The sequence below is a fragment of the Odontesthes bonariensis genome, chromosome 4, assembly GCF_027942865.1.
Source record: "Odontesthes bonariensis isolate fOdoBon6 chromosome 4, fOdoBon6.hap1, whole genome shotgun sequence".
NCBI classification, from domain to species: Eukaryota; Metazoa; Chordata; class Actinopteri; order Atheriniformes; family Atherinopsidae; genus Odontesthes; species Odontesthes bonariensis.
This window is the reverse complement of record NC_134509.1, coordinates 33,523,015-33,546,525: the sequence shown is the minus strand read 5'-3', so window position 1 is coordinate 33,546,525 and position 23,511 is coordinate 33,523,015. Positions and strand designations below refer to the sequence as shown.

Sequence of the window (23,511 nt, the reverse complement as noted above, 5' to 3'; positions counted from 1 at the left end):
CTTCTGACAACTCGTTAGTCTAATAGTGCTTGTTGGTGAGTAGTGGCTCACTGTGTCACCTGCTTTGTCTTGTTCTCTCCCCAGTGATTTCAACCAAAGAGCCCTCTCATCCCATGAGATTTATCAGATTATGAAATCACACTACGTATTCTTGCTGGTTTACCTACAGGGGGCCGTCTTTGGTAAGAGCAGATTTTATGTCTTTAATGTAAACAGCCCCTTAAACGAAGCAAACAAGTGATATTTTCTTATCATGTATAATGCCTTTCAAACCCTAAGCCAACAACAGACTGATTCCACTAATTCCGTATTGTCTGTGTGGTTAAAATTGTTCCGAACCTCACTGGGTGACACTCTCCTTCATTATTATTTCCCCTGACCTTCAGTATGTTATACAGTTTTTTTTGTTCATGTGAAGGTCTACATATGCTCAAAAAGCATTTATTAATCGATCATATTTATTACAGAATCTATTTAATGTTAATACTGGATTGAAACTACAGTGCTCAGCTGGAAATGAATCTTTACAGTGTGGTCTACTTTTGTAGGCGGAAGAATGAGCTCAAGTTCTTTAGACTGGGGCATTTCAGTGTGAAAGCATTGAAAGTTGGTGTATCTGTTCTTTGTCTTTTCAGTGGACAATAACTACACAAAACTGGAGCCCGACTCTATTGTCTAAAAGACAAAGCTGTAGTCACGAAATCCGAGTTCAACTATCTGACTGTGAAAACTTTGTGGTATCCTTCTTCTGATGCACAGATTTGACAGAAATACACGAAATGAGCATGACTTCTTATGTCTCATTGTAATGCCTCAATTATGTCACAAAGTTACAGGCTTGTCATAAACAAAGCATTTTTACATGACAGCAGTGAAAATGAATTACCGCGTTACTCTGAACAAAAACTTTACAAAGAAAGAAAGAACAGGAAAGAAAAGAAAAGAAAAGAAAAGAACAGAAAAGAAAAGAAAAAGAGCATCTTGAAAAACTCTGTTTCCAGCCAGAGATCAAACTCTTAGTTTAAAATTTAGCATTTGTCCCACATTTTTGTCGACCGGTTTCCCCTCCGGTTCCCAAGAGTTGATTATTGCTGTCTGGTAACTCCCTAAACCAAGCGGAAGAATTTGTGTGTCCACCACAGCAAGTAGATTCATGTGTCCACCTGAGAATTTGTGTGTACAGTATGACAAATATGCTGAATGACTGTCTGTTGCCATTGTCTTCACAGTGCTGGCACAGAATTTTATTAAATACATTTCAACACGTTGTGTGTTGTTAAAGAAGTTCTGCTTATTTTTTTGTGAGGTCAGGTTGGAAAAAATGCATAGAAACATTTTAGAAAATTCAATTTAAAAAAGGCTCACTGTTTTCCTCAAATCTGGTATTTTGTTGGGCAAATGTTACTAAAACATGACCAAAAAGTGCATTTGTGAGGGGTGAGGATATTTGTGAGATTTGTTCATTGGTAATTTCGCTCTTACTGTTTTAGATTTTCATGAAGGTGTGTTTTAGTTGTCTGTGGAGGATTATAGCACAGAGGAACACAATAAATCATGCTGTGGAAACACTAGGGAAAGTCACGTTGTTTTTTTTATTTTCCCATTATATATTGACAGTCTGATATGAACAGATACATACTGCCACATTGTAACAATTACCACTTCAACATTTTACAGCTACTGCTGTTCAGCCAGTATGTTTATTCTATTGCTAATGTGGCTAAACAGAAACGGCAGGATCATTTTAGCCATTTATTGATAACAATCAATTCTGTCTTATCCCAACAGGGGGATCAAGTTCACAGAGGTAAGTCCAGGAAGGTGAAACACTCAGTGAAAAACAATACATAACATTGTTTACAGAGCTATTGTGCATATGATAAGACATAAGACTTCTTAACAACCATGACATACTTTGTCTCTTTTTGCTCTTCTGGTCACCTGTCTGATGGAAAACAGAAGAAACACAACATGTGTTGCAAGAGAAACCTGTGGTCTGGTGAGTGAAGCGTCATACTGGTATCTCCAAATCACGTGTTCTTTGTTTTTTCTGTGTGTGAGAACAAATCTTGATTCACAATCAGAGACGAAATTCCTTTTGAAAACTGCCACTGCAGATGTCATATTGTGAATTAATCTGTGCTTTTTAGGCAGTTTCTCAGATTGTTAACTGAACAACAAGTTATGGAGTTTTTCTGAAGGGTACATAATGTGTATCACAGCTGATATATTCAATAGAGTCCTCATTCAGTGGACGCGGTACAGCTTCAAGATTTGCAAATATATACAGCTGAAAATTGGAAGCAATGATTATTGGTCTTTTGGGGGAACGTTAAAGAAATCTCAGATATCAATATTTTTCTGCTAGTCGTGAGAGCCATGTTGTATGATAGAAACACCTTTAGAGGATTCCTGATATGACACCATCACTGTTGCAAAACTGCCCAGATCACATACCATGAGGGAAGGTGCTTTGTTTGCACCTTGTTCTTTTGTCAGATATCAGTGACCTTTTCCATTGAGACTGATAAAGATCTATGAAGCAAGATCATATACCTATCAATTCTCTTACAAAATACTTTAAAAAAAGGTTTGTGAGTAACATTAAAGGGGATAGAGAATCAAAATCGTCTTTTTCACATTTTTGGTGTTAGTTCTGAGTCTCCCCGCTGTGGGGAGTACACACGAAGTGCCAGCAAGTGTCAGAACCTCTGTTTCAAGTACTCCCCTTTTTTTAATATCCCCCAGAATATCCCCCAATCCGTTTTTGTGAAAAAGTGATGTCACTTTTTCAGCAATTCCTAGTTATTGCCATTGTTAGTGAACACTGTTCACTAACAATGGCAATAAAACGAATTCTGATTCTGATGAGCTTTCTTTCCAGTCAGTGTATTACTCTATAGCTCTGTTTTCAGTTAGAGCAAGGGCAGCCAATCAAGCATCGGCAACCGAATAGCGCCAACACCTACCAGCATTTCATAATGAGGTTGCCAGATAAGCTCTGAAACGACGCCAATAAGGGAAAAATACGCATTCTAAACCCAGCATAGTAACAGCTGTTTCAGAGAGCCTTTTAGGGAGGTTCTGAGCCATTACAGACCCAACCATATTTTTTGGGCTACATATCACATCACAGAACAAGGATTAATGCCCCATTCAACCATTCTCTATCACCTTTAATATGTAATAACACACACACACACACACACACACACACACACACACACACACACAGATTCCTAGCTATGGAAATATTAAAAGTAAGCCCATTCATTGGTTTGAATTGTTTTAATGTTTGTTCTCTGTTTGGTGCAAAGAGCATTTAAAGCAGCACCTGAAATAAGACTTATAAAACTGTGGACCTACATGCCTGAAGTATCCACCTGAAGCAATCTGAGCTTTAAGCATATTTACTTGTGCTTTTAATGATTAGATAGCGGTTCTCATGAGCATCAATGTACAAATTCACATAGTCTGCAGTCTTTGCAGTCTGCCCTCCAGGCTTTGGCTGTGTTATTTTCAGGTTTAATTGTATATCTAATTTCCTCATAATTGGCAGTGAATTGTAATCACTTTGTACCGCTTATGATTTTTTTTTTTAAATCGTGGAAAGAAATTGTATGGCATTATTTCCTTGTTCCTCAATTTCTCTTCTTGTCATAAATTTGAAGGAGCCAGATGCAGCCTCTCACTTCATGCAGTGTGTGGGGTTGCCTGCAACAGACACAGGAAGAGATCACATGCACAGGCTGAAAGGAATGCTTGAAGCTACCATGGACGTGTACTCCTTTGTGGTATGGCTTTAACATGCATTTCAGTCAAACCAGCTAGTGCAGTTACTACTGTAATTGTTTAGTTTAGTTTTTTCCATGTCATCACAGTCATACTTTCCAAACTGTACGTAAAGGTAAAATACAACAGATTAGCCATTTATTTCTACATGTTTCATTTTGAATTTATTAAAATCTACATTATATTGATGAGTATCATTCCATGTCCTGATTTTTAGTTTTTTTTTATATTAAGATCTTCATCACTGTTTTTTTTTACAGAAATCCAGCATAACAGGTGTGCCACTTCTGAGTCTGGAGGGAGCGTTGGAATTTAATCCAGGAGCCATACCTCTCCAGAATGAAGCCCTAGTCCAGATGTGGCTGGAGGTCAAGATGAAACCGCTTCTCAAATCTATCACCAAGCACTTCCTGTCCTGCTTGAGCACCAAGAATTTCAGCTGCTCCACTTATCAGACTGTGTACGTCTGTTTCTGTCTCTGTTTACCTTTCGTGATTCAGTGACATTGGCCTTTATGAAAATCATTTATGTACATCTCATCTTCTTTTTTTCAGAGTGAGGGAACTCAGTCACCATTATTCTGAGATGAATCCAGTCAGACAAAAGTGGATTTACGCATTCTTTATGTACCCCTTCCTGTCTGGAGACAGGGTTTCTGGTAAATTTTGACTTTGATTGCAAAACATGGGGAAAAGTGTTTAAGATGTGGCTTGAGGAAAAAGATTGGACTTGTACCAGCAAATTAATGCGTTCAATTTTGCTTTAAATGCTTTCAAAATACACATATTGTCAAGCTTGAGATAATTTGATTGCACAAATAGGACGCTTAAGAAAAAAAAATGCAGCAGGTTAAAAACCAGACATGAAGGCACAAATGCAAAACTCAGATAATATTCAGCAGGTTTCAGGGAAAAAAATAACACAAGATTGAAAGTAAAGTGAGGTAAATAATAAAAAAGTAATGACAACTGTCAAAGACCCGACTGAAACAACTAAGTTCATTAACTTTAATTATAAAATTTTATTGTATGGACACATACACTATGTTGGATTGTCAAGCATCCCAACCAGCCAGTTGCTGTTCGACCTAAATTTCAATAAAAATCACTTAACAGCTTTCGACATATTTAATAAACAAACAAACTAACAAATGCAACAATCAATAATTGTCTTTTTAGATTTTTCAATTGCACTTTATGAATATACAATTTCCTTTATGTATATAGAATTTCTATATGTTTGCACAAAGGCTAAGTATATACATCCTCACTCAGTGTGTGTTGTTGTGCAGGTTGTGTAGACCCAGAGGAAGGCAGTGAGGAATGGCTGATGAAGAACTTTGGTGCCTTCAGAGCAATGGCCCGAATGAAGGACTTTTCAGCTCTCAACATGGTCTTCAGTGGAGTGAGTTAGACTGACGCATCTTTACATTTTGTAGAATTTATAACAAAGATTGATCTTCGTGGACACATGGTGCCTCCCCATCTGACTCTTTTGTCCTCTCTCCTGTTCCTTTTCCTTCATTTTCCTTGCATTTCATCACAGTTGGAGGTTCTTCACCTGCTGTCTCCAACACAAAAGGCAGAGCTGCTCTTGAGGCCTGAGGTGGAAAGTTTAGACAATGGCACCTTGACCCTGGTCTTCCACAGCTTGTTGACTGGGGGCTCTGGCCCTCCACCCACTTACAGACCAGGAGGAGGCCACAGCTGGACGAGCCTCGGATATACATCGGTGCCACCTTCCCATCTACCACCACCTACACCTAGTCCCTACACACCATCTCCCCAGGACAGCCTCAGAGGGGTACTACAGCAGGATGCCTGCTTTCAAGTCTTTGATGCTATAGTATTTGGAGTTATAAAATGGCCTATTATATGTATATTTTATATCTCAGATATAATGTGAGAAATGAAGTCATTTAGATATTTTACATGATAAGCCATATTTACTGATATTTTTCACATTTACAACAGATCCCATAATTGTTGATGACAAACTTACAAAGAATGACTGCACCTTTCTAGTTTACTGTTTTTTTTCCCCCAGTCATCACTTGTTCTATTTTGGTTAATTCTTTACACCTTTTTAAAAGGAACTGATTTGATATTTAATTGAGTTTGTGCAATTAATATAAACCTACAACAAGTAGCATGATCAACTAAACACTGACTGTAGAAAGATTTGCTGTTGGAGGTGTAACCAATGCAGAAATACCCTAAAGTGTAATGAAATGATGGTGATAAGTGTCAGCTCTAAACCACTTTAGGTCCCTTTAAAAAAAAAAAGAAGTTTTTTCCCATGATTTATTATGGACATTTACTCATTCAATCCTTCTGATCAGCATGCTGATGGTCCTACTTAATACAGTTCAGAAATTAAATAGATATATCACAACATTTTTCAAGGTCACACAATGTTTGTTTAAAAGAACATGACCGTGATGTGATGTCACCATATGTGCACCTCTAAATTTATACTCTGTCTTAAAAGCTCTCTAATTAAATGATTAAATCTAATTTAATTTCTCCAAAAACCTGTGTAAAATAATGTTTGATTGTTTACTGTGAATTGTTTGCAGGACAAACCACCTGACAAACAAATGAAGAGATTTTCATTTCTAGCCATGATAAAGCGTTTCATCTCACCTCTTTTTACACACTAACAGGTTATAAACGGATTCATGATGGCTTTCAAACCAATTGGGAGCTTTGCCCATGAGTTTGTGTCCTTCACACGTGAGGTAAATTCATTGTGACACACACACACACACACATCTCTTGCTGCTTAAACTGGCATGTTTTGATGCATTGTGACTCCTGGCCTGCTGTTCTTGCAGAGGGACATGTCAGAAATAAGAAGCACCACTCTGACTCAGTTCCTGCTCAACTTCACTCTGGCTGAACTGGCTGACATGTACCGACCAAAAAACACCACAGTTCCAGAGACGCCACAGTTTGATGTGACAAATGTAGAGGACTGGTACCAGCAGGTTGTGATACCGCTGTTAAGGAGGTTCCTGCCGAACGACACTCCCCTGATGCACCAAAATATCACCCTCGCTTTTCACCAACTGTTGTAAGTAAAGCAAACAATGAACCGAATACAGAAGATGAACACTTCTCATCCCTAGATACCAGTTTTATTTTTTTTTCTGTGATGACAGAACTGGGCGAAACGATAACGTTAGACGAAGTCAAAGCTCATGAATCCATTTATTTAAAAAGAACAAATACTCATAGACACATGATTAAGTTCTTTATAGCCTTTCGTGGTTATTACTTAATGAAACATGTAGCTCCTCTGCTTCCTGATCCTTGCTCTTCTAGATTTAAAAGTAGTTTTCCAGGCTTAATTTCCAACAATCAATAGAAATTCCCGTGCAGGAAAACACTTGCACACAGAGTAGTAAGTAGTATAGTAAACAGTTATAAAAAGGAATTGATATGTTGGCTGCATGAAAATGGTTTTAAACTGAAATACGGCCGTGATCTAGAACTGTCCAAATCATGCAGAACCACACAAAATATATAAAAAAAGATGTTGTCAACAAGTTATCAGATAGTGTAAAGAGGAGAGGGGAGAGCATGAACTGAAGTCTTGCAGGGTACAGATAGGCACTTTTGCATCTGCTCAGCTACTTAAAGTCAGTTAAAGTTTTTCTGTTCTGTGAGTTGGCGTACTGTAATGTGCAGTGTCTTGTGTACAGTGTCTGTAAGACTGTATTTTTTTTTTTTTTAGCTTTTTGGACCATGGTTTGAACAACGAAACTTCTGAAATCCAAGATGTCTGTAGCGTCACGCTTGATAAGAGCAACGGCCATTGTGGGGTGAGGTTTAATTTAGTTGTTTATTTATTTTTTAAAGATAAGTGTGACTGTTAGGATATTTAAATATACACAGCAATCTCCAGGTATTCAAAAGTCTGCAAAAATGTTTCTTAAATGGTGACACTCCTCTTTGATCTAATATCTCCACGATGATTTTTTTGTTCGTACTACCAGCTGACAGACGTAGTGGAAAATGTGGCCAATGTTTTGCACTGTGCGGCCCGTTCGAACCTGACAATGGACGAGAAAACCATCATGAGGCTGATTGTAGAGCTGACAAAGCGTCTAAACTCCCTGATCAAAGAGTTTTCCAAATCAGTGAGTGTGCTAACCTCACAGGCCTGTCAAACAAATTCCAACAAACATTTCCAACAAAAAAAACAATAACGGGTGCTTCCTATTCTTCCTGCCCTCTAGAACTTCAAGGAGGTGGCGTCAGACTTTAAGGAGATTTTTGGTGAGAGGCCTCCATCTCCAGATCTGACTCAGGAACACCTGCAGGACCCAGACTTCATCAAGCTCTGGTTCCGGATCAAACTGCTGCCCCTCCTGCCTGACGTGCACCCAGACCTCCTCTCCTGCCTGAGCACCAAGAACTTCTCCTGCCCTGTTTACCAAACCCTGTGAGTGGACAGCTTTTAGTGGATTTTGTACATTTATGCACATGGATGGTTTAGTATCATCACTCTTGTTTTGTCTTTGTCATGCTGTGTGCAGTGTGGCAGCACTGGGTGAACAGATGAGTGTCATGGATGCTGATCCGATGCACAGTCACAAGATCTATGAGCACTTTGTCTACTCGTTTCTGCTGCATCACAATACTTCTGGTAAGCAAAACAATAGCGGAGGTATGATGCTAAAAAAAAAGAAAGAAATGATAAAGCATTCTTTATTCAAAGTGACATTTACATGCTTTAACAAAAAAAAAACCTTCCCATGACTATTAGCAATTAATAATAGAAAAAAACTGTTTACAGAAAACAAAATTAAAAAACTTATTACAAATACACCTCACTTAAATGTTTTGATGTAAAAGCTTAACTACATTATAAGAAGTAGTGTTAGATGTTGAACAAATGTACTTTAGTTCGTACTACATTTGCTGTACATGACTTTATTTTGTAGATTCATATTTTTCTATATTTAGTAGATTAAAAACAAAGAAATGTTAACACAAACTGCATCAACATTAATCAACAATGAAATGCTCATATTTTTTCTTCACTATGTTTCAGATCCCCAGTGTGTCTCTTCAGCCAATAACAGCGCAGAATGGCTGCAAAAAAACTTTGGTTTCTTCTCAAGATTTGCCTCCATCATCGACTTCTACAAGCTCAACCCCGGTTTCTCTGGAGTAAGTCTGGAAAACATACCCATTCTGCGTTTTTATTCGTTAAATACGCAGATGCAACTGAAGAATTAAGTAAGTAATGTGCATATGAAATTGTAAATGATGTGTTTTCTCCTCTTCTCTTCTGTGTATGGCTCAGTTAGAGGTTCTTCACCTCCTGTCCCCAAAGCAGTTGGCAGAGCTGATGCTGTTGCCTCATGGCCCTCCCCTGCAGAAAGATGTCATTATCAACCGTGTGTTTGACTTCCTGATAGAGTCACCTGAAGTCAGGAAATTTCCAGAGGTTTTGCACTTTGTGGTCCAGCTCGCTAAAGAGGTAATTGCTTTTGTCAGGATACAAGTGCTGAAACTTTAACAGCTATGTACGATTGATTGTAAAATGTTCCATTTTTCAGACCAGTCCTCCATGCAGTGTCTACAAACACATGTGAGTACTTGGAGCGATGCTTGCATGTTTTTCGTATCTTTTGAAGCCTGTTACTACATGAACCTACATCATGTTTGGGGTTATCCCAGGCATAATGTTTCTTTGCTCTGAGCTGGTACTGATCATACGCACAACTCTGTTCAAACACTTTTTTTTGCATTGCCTCTGCTTCTCCTTGCCTGACAGGTAAAAAAATATGCTTTGGTAAGGGATAAAATACAGATAACAGAGAACTCTGGATGCTCTGGTGCTGAGTCCTCTCTAAGAAAATGACAGTGTGTCCTTTTTAATACAATGAATATTCAGTCAAACTCTTGACTGAATATTAGTGGTTTTTAAGTAAGTGGTTTTTATTAATCTTTGTTTTTTATTTTGTTCATTTTTGCATTAGCTTTTACCGGTTGTATGGAGCAGTACCATCTCTGACTCCAGACATGGAACCAGTGGCCTGGGCTAGCATAGATAATCTGATACTTATTGCACCAGATGGTGAGTCTCTGTGTCTTGAACAAGCAAGCAAACATACCAGAATGACTAACTACAGGTTATACAACTGTCTCCCTCATTTAAACCAGATGCCAACATGAAGTCTCACTTCTACTATTGAATTGTGGACGTAAAATGTCATTGTGCTTGTGTTGACTAAATATTTTCTGTGCTTTGTTTTTGACAGAGTGTGTGCCAGAAAACATTACGGTGAGATTTCTTCTTTACTTGCTCAATCTGTAATTTTCCATATTTTCACTTTATTTCTTTTCCCATTTAATGTGTCTACAAATATTTTATTAATTTGTAAAACTGGTCATTCACAGTGTCCAGAAACCAAGGTCAATGGTAAGACTTTTCACTTGTGTGTCAAAGTTTCATATTATTACATTACATTTGCGTGGGTACTTTTAGGATTAAAATCTTTTCATCTGTTGTGTTGTTCGACAGGCACTAACGTCTGCAGAGGCGTCGACAGGTACCCCTTCTATGACTTAAATCCAAACAGTCAAAACTGCTATAATTACCTTGATCCTGAAATATATCTGCTTCTTCGCATGATCTCACAGCTCTGATCTACAGTCCTACATGAACATGTCTATGCACGTTCCCTGCAATTTTACCTTGGAGAAATATGCTTGTGCTCAGGTGACAGTCTACTTTAAAAAGAGTTTGAATAAAAACGTTCAGGACTCGTCGCAGAGAGCAGGTAAATGACCTCTCACTTTCCCACAGCTGGAGGACATCACAGCCACTCAGCTGGCTTCTCTCCTGAGGTGTAATCTGCCTGGAAACAGCAGCCACTCCAAAGTGCTGTGGAAGATGCTGCTGACCAAACACTCCTATATTTTGGATGCAGCCCTGGACAGGCTCGCTAACATGGTCAGTAGCTTCAAGAACCAGCATACCATAAAACTCATTACGTACACTAGAATTTCAATGTTGTGAAAATGTTTCTTTTTTGTAACAACTGATCATCCCTTCTACAGTCCGTGGGGATGGTTGGTCCATCAGCACAGGATATTTTGGATGTGATTGGGGAGATCAGGGTATCAATGCTGACAGATGAGCAGCTGAGGGACATCAGCATAATCAAGTTGTGGTTCTCAAGCCGCCTGAGTGGCTTCCTGCCGTCCGCATCAGGGAGGTTTCTGCACTGTCTGAGCAAGAGGAATCTCAGCTGTCAGTCGTACCAGCAAATGTAAGTACAGTCGCGCTATCTCACCACAAATGCCCTCGTCCATTCCTGCCTGCTATTTCCCCTCACTTCCTATCATGTCTCACCGCAAATAATTTGCACGTCAGCACCTGCCAGCACATGTACGCAGTGAGGAATTTTGAATTTGTAGTTGCTTTAAAGAATATCTGACTCCCTCTTTTGTCATACTGAAATAATGTTGTATGTTTGCGATCATTTTACGACCTTTTGACCTCGTTTCTAAATTCAGGGTGCAGATTTTGAGTCAAGTCCAGCCGCACATGACGCCTGCCAAGCAGATGTCTGTCAGCACAAACTTCATGAAGGTTTACCTGACCAAGAACAACACCGCAGGTAGGCTCCTCTATTCCTGTCAAAGACAAAAAGTGTTGCAGTTTCAGCGTGAAATCACCCAAGAGCGAACATTTCAAAAAGAAAGACAACAGGTTCAATGAATTCTGAACCATAGCAGTGTATTTTATGTTGCATCTCTCTGTGAACTGAGTCTTGATAGAGAGAAGGTCATGCAGCATACAATACCACTAAACACGAGTCATCCTACCAAAGAGTGATAAAGAAGAAAGGCCAAGATAGGTTCTGATTTTAATCCATTCGAAATTTTTCTCAATATCACATAGAAAACACACTGTATCTCACGCAGTTTCTTCTGCACGATACATTCTTAATGTATACTGAGGTGAACTGTGTTCATTCAGAGAAATAAAGCTGGATTTGTTCCATGTGTTTTCGTGGTTTCAGATCCTTCCTGCAGCTCACACGTCAACAACAGCGGAGAGTGGCTGCGGGAGAACCTCGGGGGGTTCTCTGTCCTGATGTCCTTCCAGGAACTCCTCGAGCTCTATTCCAAGTTTTCACCGGTCTGTGGTGCTGCATTGTGTCTCCCACCTCTGTATTTTTTAATCAGCTTGTTTTTATTTTTGCCTTTCAGTTTATCATTAGCCTTACTTTGAATGTGCATGTGTGTGTGATTGTGTGTGTGCAGATGGAAGCCCTGCCGCAGCTGACAGTCAGGCAGCTTGCAGAGGTGTCTGCCACACCTGGGCAGCTCACGTCTCCTGACCACGTTAACATGGTGATGGAACATGTCCCTGACCAGTTTCTCAGTTCTTTCTTTGATGATTTCTCACCAGCAATCATGGTAAGCACACATCACACTTTCACACTTTCTGCAATCTCTGAAATAACATTGAAACATGAAATGACATAAGTTGGCACTGAGAAACACTGAGTTTTTGTTTAAATCAAGTACAAAAAAAAGTGAGTACACACCTAATTAATACATGTTGAGTTAATGTTTTACCAAGAATGACAAGCACCAGTGGAATGACATTTTTTGTCATTTCCCTTCTCAAGCAGATAATGCTTAATTGTGTTTTTATTCAATTGATCTGTTTTTGTTTCTTCCTGCAGGGTCATGAAAGCATGTTCCCCTCTCTGGTGAGGTCAGCCATGTTGAAAGTTGTGTTTGATCGTGCGAACCTCTCTGATCACTCAGTGGATGACTCAGTTGTGTTGGTGTGGCTCCACAATCGACTGCGCCCCCTGCTAGTCAACCTGTCACCTGATCATGTTGCCCCATTCTTCCAAATACTGGCAAGAAGGAACTGCAGCATTGAGCAGCAGGGGTGAGTGTAGCACCTAACCAATAACTGGGATCAATTCAGCCTTTTTTCACTTTGGACCTCTTTGACAAATCTTTGTATTTTCATACTGTTTCAGTGTGGAAATTCTCAATTCGACAATTTCATCTCTCAGTGAAGACACACAGAAATATATCCACAATCACATCATTCAGGCTCTCAAAGGTAAAGAAAAGACCACACTGACAGATTCGATGGTGTGTTTTCCAGCTGTGTGGAGGTGGCCAGGGGGGCTTTGTACTTTTCTCTGTAGCTCTAACACAACTGTCTCTGGGTGTCTTCATGTGAATAACCAGATCCAATTTGACAACGTGCTCTGTTATGCTCACAAATATATTTTCAATGCATTTTCACCATTTCATGTCTTCTGGCTTTTGTCCCGTTCAGTCCTGCTGTAAGAAAAAAACAAACTATCCCTTTAAGTTAGAAACCTGATACTAGGATTTTTGTACCTGTAATATAAAATATATATAAAAAGTATATTTTTTAACACCCATCATTGTATCACCGTCATGTTTACTTACTGTAGAACGGCAAAAGTTTGTTATCTTGCAGTCACCATTAGAAAAGGCCAAGAACCTTATAATGGACATGGCTCAATCATACTTAGGCTTTTGTTTCAACCAGTGATGTAGGTAGCATTCCCGGGTAGAATGAGTTGCATTAGATACCAACCAGTTCAAGAACTGCATGCAAAACAGCCACCAATCTCACACATCTAGAAAAGTTTCACTGAGGAAATTGTTGAAAATTCCCCCAAAGCAGAACTGAACGGCGACTTGTTTGTGCCAAAAGATGTTTGTGTGGTGTGATACGCACCAAAAGTTGTGTTGCAGTAGTTAGCAGTAGCGGCTCGTGGTCTGGAAAATAGGCGGGGCAGATGATCTGCGTTATCAAAATGCAAGCTTTTATGGAGCATACGCAATAGGCCAATAGTCTATGCAACCATACGCAGGGGGGGGGGGGGGGGGGGGTGCGCACTCGCATAAAAGTCTGCCATACAACAAACACAAAAGCCACGTGAAAATGAGCGAAGAGAAAGTTTGTGAAAGGAATTAATACTGCCTACGTTTCAATTAGAGGGAAACTTGTCGCAAAGCATTGCATGGCTGGCACAATTCAGATGCGCCTTGCTGGACTCGTGTTTTTTTGCCTTTTCCGAAAAATGCTTCATGTCACACACACCGACAGTGCTCCAACCTAAGCTAGCAGACAAGTAACCTACTGTACATGTACGAAGCTGTCAACACATTGTTTACTGTCTCAACATTGCTTTGCTCATCAAGCTAAGATGTTTCATTAAATCACTCCCAGTTTCCCATTTTGCAAAGACTTCGTTCACAATCACTTAAACTTTGTAAGATAGCAAATATAAAGTAAAACTTTACCTACCACAAACGTGAATCCGGATTAAACAGCCAATATCCTTCATCAATTCCGACATAGTTATCCGTTTTATCCAACAAGTTTGTAGGGGAATTTGGCGGCACTGAAGTTCCCACTGGCAAACAAATAGAAAGAGAGCGAACATACACAGCACCTTACTCACATTTGATTGACAGCTGACCTCTCTCTTTCTGTTCCATATTAGGTCCTTCACCTCTCCGTTGCTATGGTGACAACTACAACTACAGTTTCTACAGTTTTCTCCAGCGTTCATTCGTAGGATTCCAGTTCCCCAACCTGACTGCCTTCGTGTCCCTCATGCCTCACGATAGAATACACCTGGTGTGTTGTGTTTAAGACTTTTCTGGATTAAATACAAACGAGATGAAGCAGAAAAATTGATCTTTTTACTCCCGTTCCTCTAGCTGATCAACTCCATGCCTCCATCACATCTCGGGGATTTCTTGCGCCGCCCTGATGTTGTCGACGATGAAGCGCTGCTCTGTGAGCTCTACAACAACTACATCCAGACGCCGATGTTTCTGGACACTGTATGTACCACACATTTGAACACAGAGAAATGGAGACATGTTGTAACGGTGTCGAGACATAAACCTGTAAATTCACTGCAGGAGTCTCTGCCGGAGGTGGTGAGGCGGCCCACACTGCCTTGTGTTTGGCCCATGGCTCTGAGCAGTTCCAGTAGGTCAGAGGTGAACGCTTGGTTTGACCGGCGCCTTCACAGTTACTTGGTTTTCCTCACAAAGAGTCTAATCAGTCCGAACGCCACACACAACGCCTCATGCCTGGCCTTCCAAAAGCTGTATGTCTTGCTCCAAATCTATCCATATTTTGTGTGTGTGTGTGTGTGTGTGTGTGTGTGTGTGTGTGTGTGTGTGTGTGTGTGTGTGTGTGTGTGTGTGTGTGTGTGTGTGTGTGTCCTGTGATTTAATGTTGTGTTGTTTCAGAGTTTTAGTTCTGGGTGAATACAACTACACCGCTAATGACTTTGTGAAGCAAGATGTGTACAACACCATCAGAGTTTACCTCATGTCAGGTCAGTCTTTAAAGCCTCAATGACAAGAGTGATACATACAAAACAATAAAAATGCTGAATCCCTTTTTTAGAGTTCTTCCTTTTATCATTATGAATTTAATATATTTCACGAATATCTGATTGAATGAAGACGTAATCTTGTTCTTAAAAAGTTAGATTTTCGTACCTTTGGACATTTTCCAGAACAAACCTTTGATCCTTACATCCGGTTTAATTCCTTTACAATAATTTTCAACAAAATGACAGAAATGCAACGTTGTTTTTTATTATTATTGTGAGGACAGAAAGCCTCACACTTAAATTATTATAAATTGTTGTTGTAGCAACGGCACCGAGGTGTTACAACCCGAGCGACCCTGAACTCAACTCCACAGCTTGGTTTGTTGAGTACATCGGCCCTTTCATGCCTTTCCTCACCCTGGAGGATCTTGTGTCATTTGGATCTGAACAGGTACTGACTCGGGGTCGCAGATCTTAAACTGCAGTTTAGATTTTGTTCAGAAAAGACTTTTTTTGTTGACAGATTTAAGACTCACAGACTTGTTTGCCTCCCCTCCCTGCAGGTTCTCCAGGTGTTCACAGTGAACCCTCTGAATATTGCGCTGCTCAATCACTCGGTCCTACCTCTGAACCTCACTAATTTCTACACTCAGCTGCTTTATCAACAGAACAGCAACTTCAACCCCTTGCTGTGAGTTTGAATCCGTTGTGTCAGAAACAGTCTCAGAGTCCTTGCAAATTACCCCAGACGTGCTGCATTTTCTCCCTAATTTATCTGTCAGCGTTAGAACTGTTTCCACTTTCTTTGCAGTCTTCCTCTGTTGTGCCGGTGTGCCGCTCCTGGTTCAGCATTTGTTCAACTGACTGCGGAAGAAAGTATGATAGTTCTGTACAACCTCACCAATGTCTGCACAGACCTAGATCCACAGGTAACAAACTGGGATACAGCTTTTTTGGCAAACGAACAGGAAAAAATTTTAAGGAAAATCTGAATGAACAAGCGGGGGAAAGTAATGACTATGATGATTAAAAATCTGGTGACCACATGATTAACTGAAAGTGAGCTGGGGAAAAATAATTTCAGTATCATTGCAACAATGTTCCATAAAAACCTTTTAGTCACATTATAATTGAGGTTTCTTGACTGGAAACTGTATTTTTGCTTAGTAGTTTTAACATGGCAACATTTTCGGTTTTTAGGTGGGAAGCAGGTGAGGAATTGTGTCCTTGTTGCTGCAATTGTAACTCATCTTGATTTGTTTGGAGTACAGTCATTACATTCAGGTGTTGAATCTGCTTGTTGTCAAGTAGGGAGTAATGTTTTAATTGTAATTGTACTTATAAATGCATAAAGTTGGACATAAATGCACTACATGGGCCCCGTTGCTGCTGCTCCAGGAACTGAGCTATGTTCTCTTGACGCAAATGTGATTGCAACAGACTGAGACTCTTCTTTTCATCTGTAGATCTCTGCTGCTTTGGCCGGCAATCTTGGTGAGAACATTGATGCCACCGCCATCACTGCCCTCGGCAACAAAAGCACCGGGATGTCAACTGGCCAGATCAATACCATAAAGCCTCAGGACCTGTTTCTCTCCCTCAGTATTCTGGGCAATGTGATGGGCTGGAGCGACGGACAGGCCAGGGCCATCATCCAGGCTCTGATGTCTTCAGGGATGATGCAGGTAGCTGATGTCTTCCCAGATTTGAGTACAGAATAAAAGATCATATCTGTTAGCAAACCAGTTAGAAGTAAATCGTCTCTCGTCTGTACAATGCCTCCACCCTTCTGTCATCCCACCAGATCAACAGCCAGGCATCAATTGTAATGCTGGGCTCTCTCATCACGGGCATACCCTCCACAGTGTTCAGCAGCATGAACAGCTCTGACCTTCTAACTGTATCCAAAAACCCCTCCGTGATGGCACACTTGATAAATGCTCCACAAATTGTCCATCACACTTTTGTTTCTCAGGTATGGGATCATCGTTTATGATACAGGATGTCAGTGATGAACTTGATTTTATTTGTACAGCCCAAAACTCGGAAAAAAAAGGACAAACTTAGAGATATATAGGAAAGATATTATTCCCTAGAGGAAATACTGAAAGAATTAATAGCCACGATGTGTTGTTGTGTTGTGTGAAATGAACAGGTGTCAATTAAATGGCTTTAGAGGCTGCTTTACAGTTTTCCTAACAGCTCTCTGCTATTCATCTTTCTCTCAGATCATATCAGTGAACAGCAGCAGTGATATGATCATACAGAATGTTCCAGATGAGCTGGCCACTGAGATCCCTCGAGTTCTGTTGCAGAGCTTCTCAAGTAGCACCAGTGTCATCACCAAACTCAACAAGAAGAAATGGAAACCGCAGCAGGTACAGGTTTCTGTTTCTACTTGATGACTAAGATCTATTGCCATTTTTTTCTGCTGCCATTACACACTGTGTGCTGTTTGCTTTTTAGGTTGAGTTGTTCTTTGGATCAATTGCCACAGAAGCTACCACTGCTTCCCTGGGAAGTACCAGCAAGTAAGTTTGAACAAAGTTTTCAAGAAATCGGTGAGAAAATGTCCTGGAAAAGTGGATTTTAGTGTGAACAGAGTCTAATATAAGTCTCTGTATGCGTGTGTGTGTGCAGTTTCTCGTCCTATATACTGCAAGGGTTCACGTGCACAGGAGTAAGAACGATTGAAAAGGTGCAGATCAAGAAGCTGATCAAAGCCTGCCGGAGAAAAGGCCAAGGAAAGGTCAAACTGGTTGAGACTCAGGTAAGTGTGCGGGAGTACATAGATGTTTGTGTGTGTCTGTATTTATATTACTTGTGTTGCCTTGAAAGTAATGTTGTGGGTACCAGCCATCCCTTACTGGTGGAAAAAAAAAGAGCAAATACACAAAGAGTGAGGGAATTTCTTTGATTTAAGCTTTATCTTGAGCATCCTGGCCAAGGTGGGTAGCAGCTCGGGTCAGTTAAAATAAACAAGACTGTACAAAAAGATAATATGAACTCGTAAATATCACATAAAGGAATTATAAGATATTAGAATTTTAAAAATCAAAAGGTTAAGAAACCAAGATCCTCAGAATATTTAATCACCAAAGTTATTGCGGGCCCAAGGTGAGTCATCATCACTAACATTTATAACTACAATACATATCATTCACAACAGATTTATCTCCAATATGTTTTGGGACCAGCACCTTAAGACCATGAAATTTTACCGCTGACTCTTAGAAAGAAAGAAAGAAAGAAAGAAAGGAATTACAGAATGTTGATGTGATATTTTCAGAAGTTATGTAAACACACCTGAATGATTTGGAAGTCCTAAAAATGTCTTTACGTCACCATTAAAACACACTAGATATGAGATAGATTATATTTTGGGGCACTTAGAATGATATTAGCATTATTATTAGTAACGTGTGTGTGTCACAAAAAAAGACTATTAACATGTCTCAATATCTTTACTGAAATACTTTTGAATCACAATGTTTTCCCATTAACAGTAAAGACGCCAAGCAGTACAGATGACAGTTTTGCTTTTCCCACCAACAGCTGACCTGCATGTACAACTATATCAGAGGAGACTCGGATGTCACCAGCTTCAGCCTTTATCCTCCAGATTTGCTTCTGTACTATGAGTAAGTTATTTGTTATTGAGTTATTTGTGTTCACTTATGGGCAAATAGAGGTTCTGCTTCAATCATAATGCTTTTTCTGTTTTGATTCTCTGTACAGTTATTCTCTGGTGCCACAGGCCAGCTGCAGATCCTATTTTGAACAGCTGGCTGATGCAGATTTCTCAGTGTTCTCCACTGTTCTCGGCTACAAACGAACTGCTCTGTTCAGCAATGCTAGGAGCTGCCTGGTGAGACCCTAAACAGCTGATATTAAATTACATTTCAAATGAGTCTCTTCTCAAAACATCTGAAGTTTTATACTAGAATACATTATCAAAGTCTGTCTCAGTCAGCAATTAATACCCTCATAATATAGAAATCCCTCAGATGTAATTGTATTTTTCATTTATTAGAGTTGTACTTGTTTTGTAAAACGTTTTTAGTGATCCGCAATTCATTTGCATTCTTTCATCTTCTAAGGGTATAACAACCACCAACTTGACTGAGGACAATATTTCAGTTTTGGGAAACATGTGCTGCATGCTGGAAGGGTCCTACATCCAGAACTCTGATCCATCCATCTTGGAAAAACTTAAGAGCTGCACACATCTCACTAAGACTCAGGCATCTGCTGTTGAAACTCTGCTGACTACTGGGAAAACCAAATATGGGTATTTCTGGAACTCAGTTTTTATGTCTTAAAAAGTCTGAAAAGCTGTTTCATTATCAGTCTTTACCTGGAAATGTATTTATTACAAAAGGTTTTGAAATAACAATCTTTCTGTTTTTGGATAACCAGAGCCCCCACAGCGTGGAATGGCCAAACTCTGGAGGACCTGGAGATGTTACCTCTGTATTTGTCTTCATCTTTCTATGATAACTTTAACAAAGTGAGTAACTCGTGCATACACGCTTTTAGCTGAAAAAGGTCACCTGTAGGGCATTGGACTGAATTGGATAATATGGGTTTCTTTTATATCTGTTTGCAGAAAACTAAGCGCACTTTCATGAGTACCTTCCTGAAAGATCTCCGGAGAAATGGAGTAGAAACAAAGAAGATGAGGCAGTTGAAAAAAGAAATAAGAAATTCCATCAGAAATAAGTCAAAGCGATCATTAGGTCAGTCTTCCTCTTTTAATAGTTCTGTACTTTTTCATGAAAGAATTCACTGTTTTGAAAAATCTTTTCCCCTTGTTTCAGTCATTGAGTGTACAGTAGGGACGATCACCCCGGTGACCATCAGTGACAACACCTTCCCCTTCGACTATGACGATATAAACCAATTCAACTGCTGCCTCAGTGCCAGCACCGTCAAAGACAACTTAGAGGCCATCACTGATAAGGTGAACGAGGAGGAATACCTCAAGATTGTTCTCAGCAAGCTGCAAGAGGTAAGTAACAGAAGAACATAAACATGGTCCAAATATGCAAGTTGGTCTGGCTGCGACCTGCGGTTGAATCAGTCAACTGCGCCCACATCCATATTGACTGGTTTGGGTTAGTGGTAGGGCTGGGATTACTGCGCTGGATGTGAGTAAAGCTGCACGGTCTAACTCTGCCTTTTCAACACAACAGAGATTGTTAATTTACGTTGTTATTGCATTGTACTCTCAGCTGTATCCTAAACCAGATCATTTTCAACTTCAAATATCTTCATTACGTATTTTCACATTTTTATAGGCTTACAACTCCACTATCCCAGAAGATCAGGTTCAAGTTTTAGGCGTAGCATCTCGTGTTGCAGCTGTTGAAGACATAAATACATGGATCATCACTCAGATCGACACGCTCGCCGCTTTGATGGACTCATCAGATGGGGACTGGGACCCGAGCTTGGTGAGCAAACACATTTAAATGTAATGTTCTTCTGTCCATACTTTATGGGTTTCTGTGTTCTTATCATGGTCTTACTCATCCAGGTTAAAGCCATCATCACTAAGTATCTGAGTGTGGAAGGGAACAAACTTGGCAGCGCAGAGCTCAACACCATCGGCGGACCAAACCTGTGCTCCCTGGATGCCGAAGTTCTTAGGAGCATTTCTCCACAAAGCCTCAGGTAAGACATCAGGGTTGTGTTTGAGCGATTGTCGTACCAACAGTGACACGCTTTTTATATCTCACCAAGCATACTGTGTTTTGGTTTTGGAGTCATATTAGCAGTTCACTTCCCAACCACAGTACTAAATCCTCCTCATGTGTAGACATTATTTTTACAAAATGATCTATCCTGATTCACGTAAATTAAGGATTATTGATATGAATTATCAGTCCGCTGTTAATCCTATTTTTGTTTATTCACCTACTTTCTCTTTAAGACGATACAGTGGCATATAAATGACTGGGAACCCTTTAGAATTTTCTATATTTCAGTTTCACACAGATCCAGGTTGCTTATTTATTGAAAAGTATGTGAACCTTCAGGATTAGCAGTTCATTTAAAGGTGAATCCGAAGTTTTCAATCGGACAATTATCAGGATTCCCTGTCTGAATTACAGAGCAGGGATCTATCACAGTCTGATCTTCACAAAAAAAGGATTGTGGAGTTGTTTGTTCAGGGTTTTAAAAGTTACAAAACCATTTCTAAAGAGTTTTGACTCAATTTATTAAACTTGTATTGACTTGATAAGATGAGCATTTGGTCTTCTCATATATTAAATTGTCTGTTTGTGTCTCTTGCAGAAACGCGGATGCCTTAGACGTGTCCAACTGCACCACAGAGAAACAGAAAGAACTGTTCAACATCGCCAATCAAGCGTTTACTAGCACCACCCGCTCAACTATCTCTGGTCCCTCTTATCAGCTCAAACGATCATATATTGGTAGGCAAATAGACCCCTCCACCACCACCACCCAACATTTTAACATAGTTACAGTGAACTAACTGTTCTTTATTGTTTCATATTTTCTCTCAGGTGGTGCAACACTTGACTATGTCCGAAATTTGGCAAACTCCAATGTCAGCATGGACCTCGCCACCTTCTCCAATATGAATGAGGATGTTGTGCTGGTCAGTACTATGTGTGTCTTTCAGTTTATGCATTAACTGTGAATCTTTTGTGCTTTTGTTTTTGTCTTTGTTGTAAACAGTACTTCAGCCTCTGGAAAATGAGTCAGCTGCTACACACTCTGTTAACATACACATCACTGCAGTATCGAGTTGTTTTTTTTTGTCCTGCTGGGTGTATTTGCATGATTATAAAATGCATCTGCTCTTCTCTCTATAGAACTTGACGGTTAATGAAGTTAAAGGTCTTCTTGGTACCAATCTGCCTGATCTGAAGTCTTATGAAAACCAAACACTGGTACAGAGCTGGGTCAGCAGGCAGTACCAGTCACAGCTTGACACACTGGGATTGGGCATCCAGGGAGGCAGGGCTGACCCCCCAAACTCCACTGACTCAACAAGCAACACCACCCTCAACACTACACCCACCTCCTCAGGCACCAGCTTTACAACAGCCAGCTCATCCAGCGCAACTACAGCCATAACCACCTCATCCACAATGGCAACAACTTCAGGGTTTGGATCTGGCAGTTCTTCTGCGACGTCTACCACAAGTTCTACCACAAGTTCTACCACAAGTTCTACCACAAGTTCTACCACAAGTTCTCCCGCAAATTCTACAAAAAGTTCTACTACAAGTTCTCCCACAAGTTCCACCACAAGTTCTCCTGCAAGTTATACCGCAAGTTCTCCAACAAGTTCTCCAACAAGTTCTCCAAAAAGTTCTCCAACAAGTTCTCCCACAAGTTCTACCACAAGTTCTACCACAAGATCTACCACAAGGTCTACCACAAGGTCTACCACCACAGGTGAGTCCTGAAAAAGTAGTGTGGTGTAAAACAATGTTCAGGAGACAATGGCTCATATAAGGGCGGAAAACAACAACAGTGTCACCGCTCAATACAATTTTGCAGTTTGCACAATGCAGTTTTTCTTGCCCTTGCCTGTAAGAAAGTCTCTCCATTGTTTTGATGCACAGAACAGTGATGTCTGAGACTGTACACATTTACAAGTATCAGTATTGGGATATTAATCTGATTAAAACCCGAATAAAAAGTTCAATGGAATATGCCAATCTGAGTCACAATATCCAATCCAATCCAATCCAATTTTATTTATAAAGCATTTACAACAACCGTAGTTCACCAAAGTGCTGTACAGAAAAAATAAAAACAAAAAACAACAACAAAAAAATTAAAAGAATAAAATACAATAATAAATTAAAAGAGATAAAACAGCTATATAATTTAAAGGACAAGACCGTTTTTTTTACATTGGGTCCTTGATTTCACATTATAACATGATGTTCTACTCACCCCTGCTTGTTGTTGAACATTTGGAGCTGTTCCGAAGATATTCGAGAGGCGTCTGGCTGCTCTCTTGAGATATTCGGCCATGAAACGGTTTCCTATGGGCAAGCTTATACAGGCACAAACTATGCTGTTTATAATTTATTAATTACTGTACATTAGCACTGATAACGTGGAGGTGCGTCGCTTACTTAAAAAAATCCGGGTTACTGTAATTTTGAATTTTTGTCGTAAAGTGGGTCTGTGGGCTGTCTGTGGTAGTAGCACGATGATGATGTCAGTAACACCCACTTTACGACAAAAATTCAAAATTACAGTAACCTGGATTTTTTTTAAGTAAGAGACACACCTCCACGTTATCAGTGCTAGTGTAGAGTAATTAATAAATTATA

The 23,511-nt window shown here is 39.9% G+C and overlaps 1 protein-coding gene across 1 annotated transcript in view; it reads left to right on the top strand.

Annotated features, from left to right (window-relative positions):
• mslnb (mesothelin b) overlaps positions 1–23,511 on the top strand; it is a 28,044-nt gene that overhangs the window by 2,110 nt on the left and 2,423 nt on the right. The window contains exons 2-53 of the mRNA XM_075464054.1: positions 85–182; positions 1,789–1,807; positions 1,960–1,999; positions 3,672–3,794; positions 4,053–4,252; positions 4,347–4,450; positions 5,084–5,196; positions 5,338–5,595; positions 6,458–6,532; positions 6,629–6,867; positions 7,531–7,618; positions 7,793–7,936; positions 8,036–8,241; positions 8,336–8,445; positions 8,854–8,972; positions 9,109–9,285; positions 9,365–9,396; positions 9,788–9,885; positions 10,070–10,092; positions 10,209–10,230; positions 10,333–10,360; positions 10,452–10,530; positions 10,618–10,764; positions 10,872–11,083; positions 11,331–11,434; positions 11,840–11,958; positions 12,084–12,239; positions 12,512–12,726; positions 12,821–12,906; positions 14,333–14,469; positions 14,553–14,678; positions 14,760–14,950; positions 15,096–15,184; positions 15,508–15,635; positions 15,748–15,875; positions 15,996–16,113; positions 16,651–16,869; positions 16,989–17,159; positions 17,413–17,562; positions 17,651–17,715; positions 17,825–17,954; positions 18,740–18,825; positions 18,923–19,052; positions 19,285–19,475; positions 19,604–19,694; positions 19,794–19,923; positions 20,005–20,195; positions 20,485–20,640; positions 20,724–20,860; positions 21,485–21,624; positions 21,718–21,812; positions 22,030–22,618. Of these exons, the coding sequence (XP_075320169.1) occupies positions 131–182; positions 1,789–1,807; positions 1,960–1,999; positions 3,672–3,794; positions 4,053–4,252; positions 4,347–4,450; positions 5,084–5,196; positions 5,338–5,595; positions 6,458–6,532; positions 6,629–6,867; positions 7,531–7,618; positions 7,793–7,936; positions 8,036–8,241; positions 8,336–8,445; positions 8,854–8,972; positions 9,109–9,285; positions 9,365–9,396; positions 9,788–9,885; positions 10,070–10,092; positions 10,209–10,230; positions 10,333–10,360; positions 10,452–10,530; positions 10,618–10,764; positions 10,872–11,083; positions 11,331–11,434; positions 11,840–11,958; positions 12,084–12,239; positions 12,512–12,726; positions 12,821–12,906; positions 14,333–14,469; positions 14,553–14,678; positions 14,760–14,950; positions 15,096–15,184; positions 15,508–15,635; positions 15,748–15,875; positions 15,996–16,113; positions 16,651–16,869; positions 16,989–17,159; positions 17,413–17,562; positions 17,651–17,715; positions 17,825–17,954; positions 18,740–18,825; positions 18,923–19,052; positions 19,285–19,475; positions 19,604–19,694; positions 19,794–19,923; positions 20,005–20,195; positions 20,485–20,640; positions 20,724–20,860; positions 21,485–21,624; positions 21,718–21,812; positions 22,030–22,618 (6,976 nt within the window). The 5' untranslated portion in view covers positions 85–130. The remainder of the gene's footprint in view (positions 1–84; positions 183–1,788; positions 1,808–1,959; positions 2,000–3,671; positions 3,795–4,052; positions 4,253–4,346; positions 4,451–5,083; positions 5,197–5,337; positions 5,596–6,457; positions 6,533–6,628; positions 6,868–7,530; positions 7,619–7,792; positions 7,937–8,035; positions 8,242–8,335; positions 8,446–8,853; positions 8,973–9,108; positions 9,286–9,364; positions 9,397–9,787; positions 9,886–10,069; positions 10,093–10,208; positions 10,231–10,332; positions 10,361–10,451; positions 10,531–10,617; positions 10,765–10,871; positions 11,084–11,330; positions 11,435–11,839; positions 11,959–12,083; positions 12,240–12,511; positions 12,727–12,820; positions 12,907–14,332; positions 14,470–14,552; positions 14,679–14,759; positions 14,951–15,095; positions 15,185–15,507; positions 15,636–15,747; positions 15,876–15,995; positions 16,114–16,650; positions 16,870–16,988; positions 17,160–17,412; positions 17,563–17,650; positions 17,716–17,824; positions 17,955–18,739; positions 18,826–18,922; positions 19,053–19,284; positions 19,476–19,603; positions 19,695–19,793; positions 19,924–20,004; positions 20,196–20,484; positions 20,641–20,723; positions 20,861–21,484; positions 21,625–21,717; positions 21,813–22,029; positions 22,619–23,511) is intronic.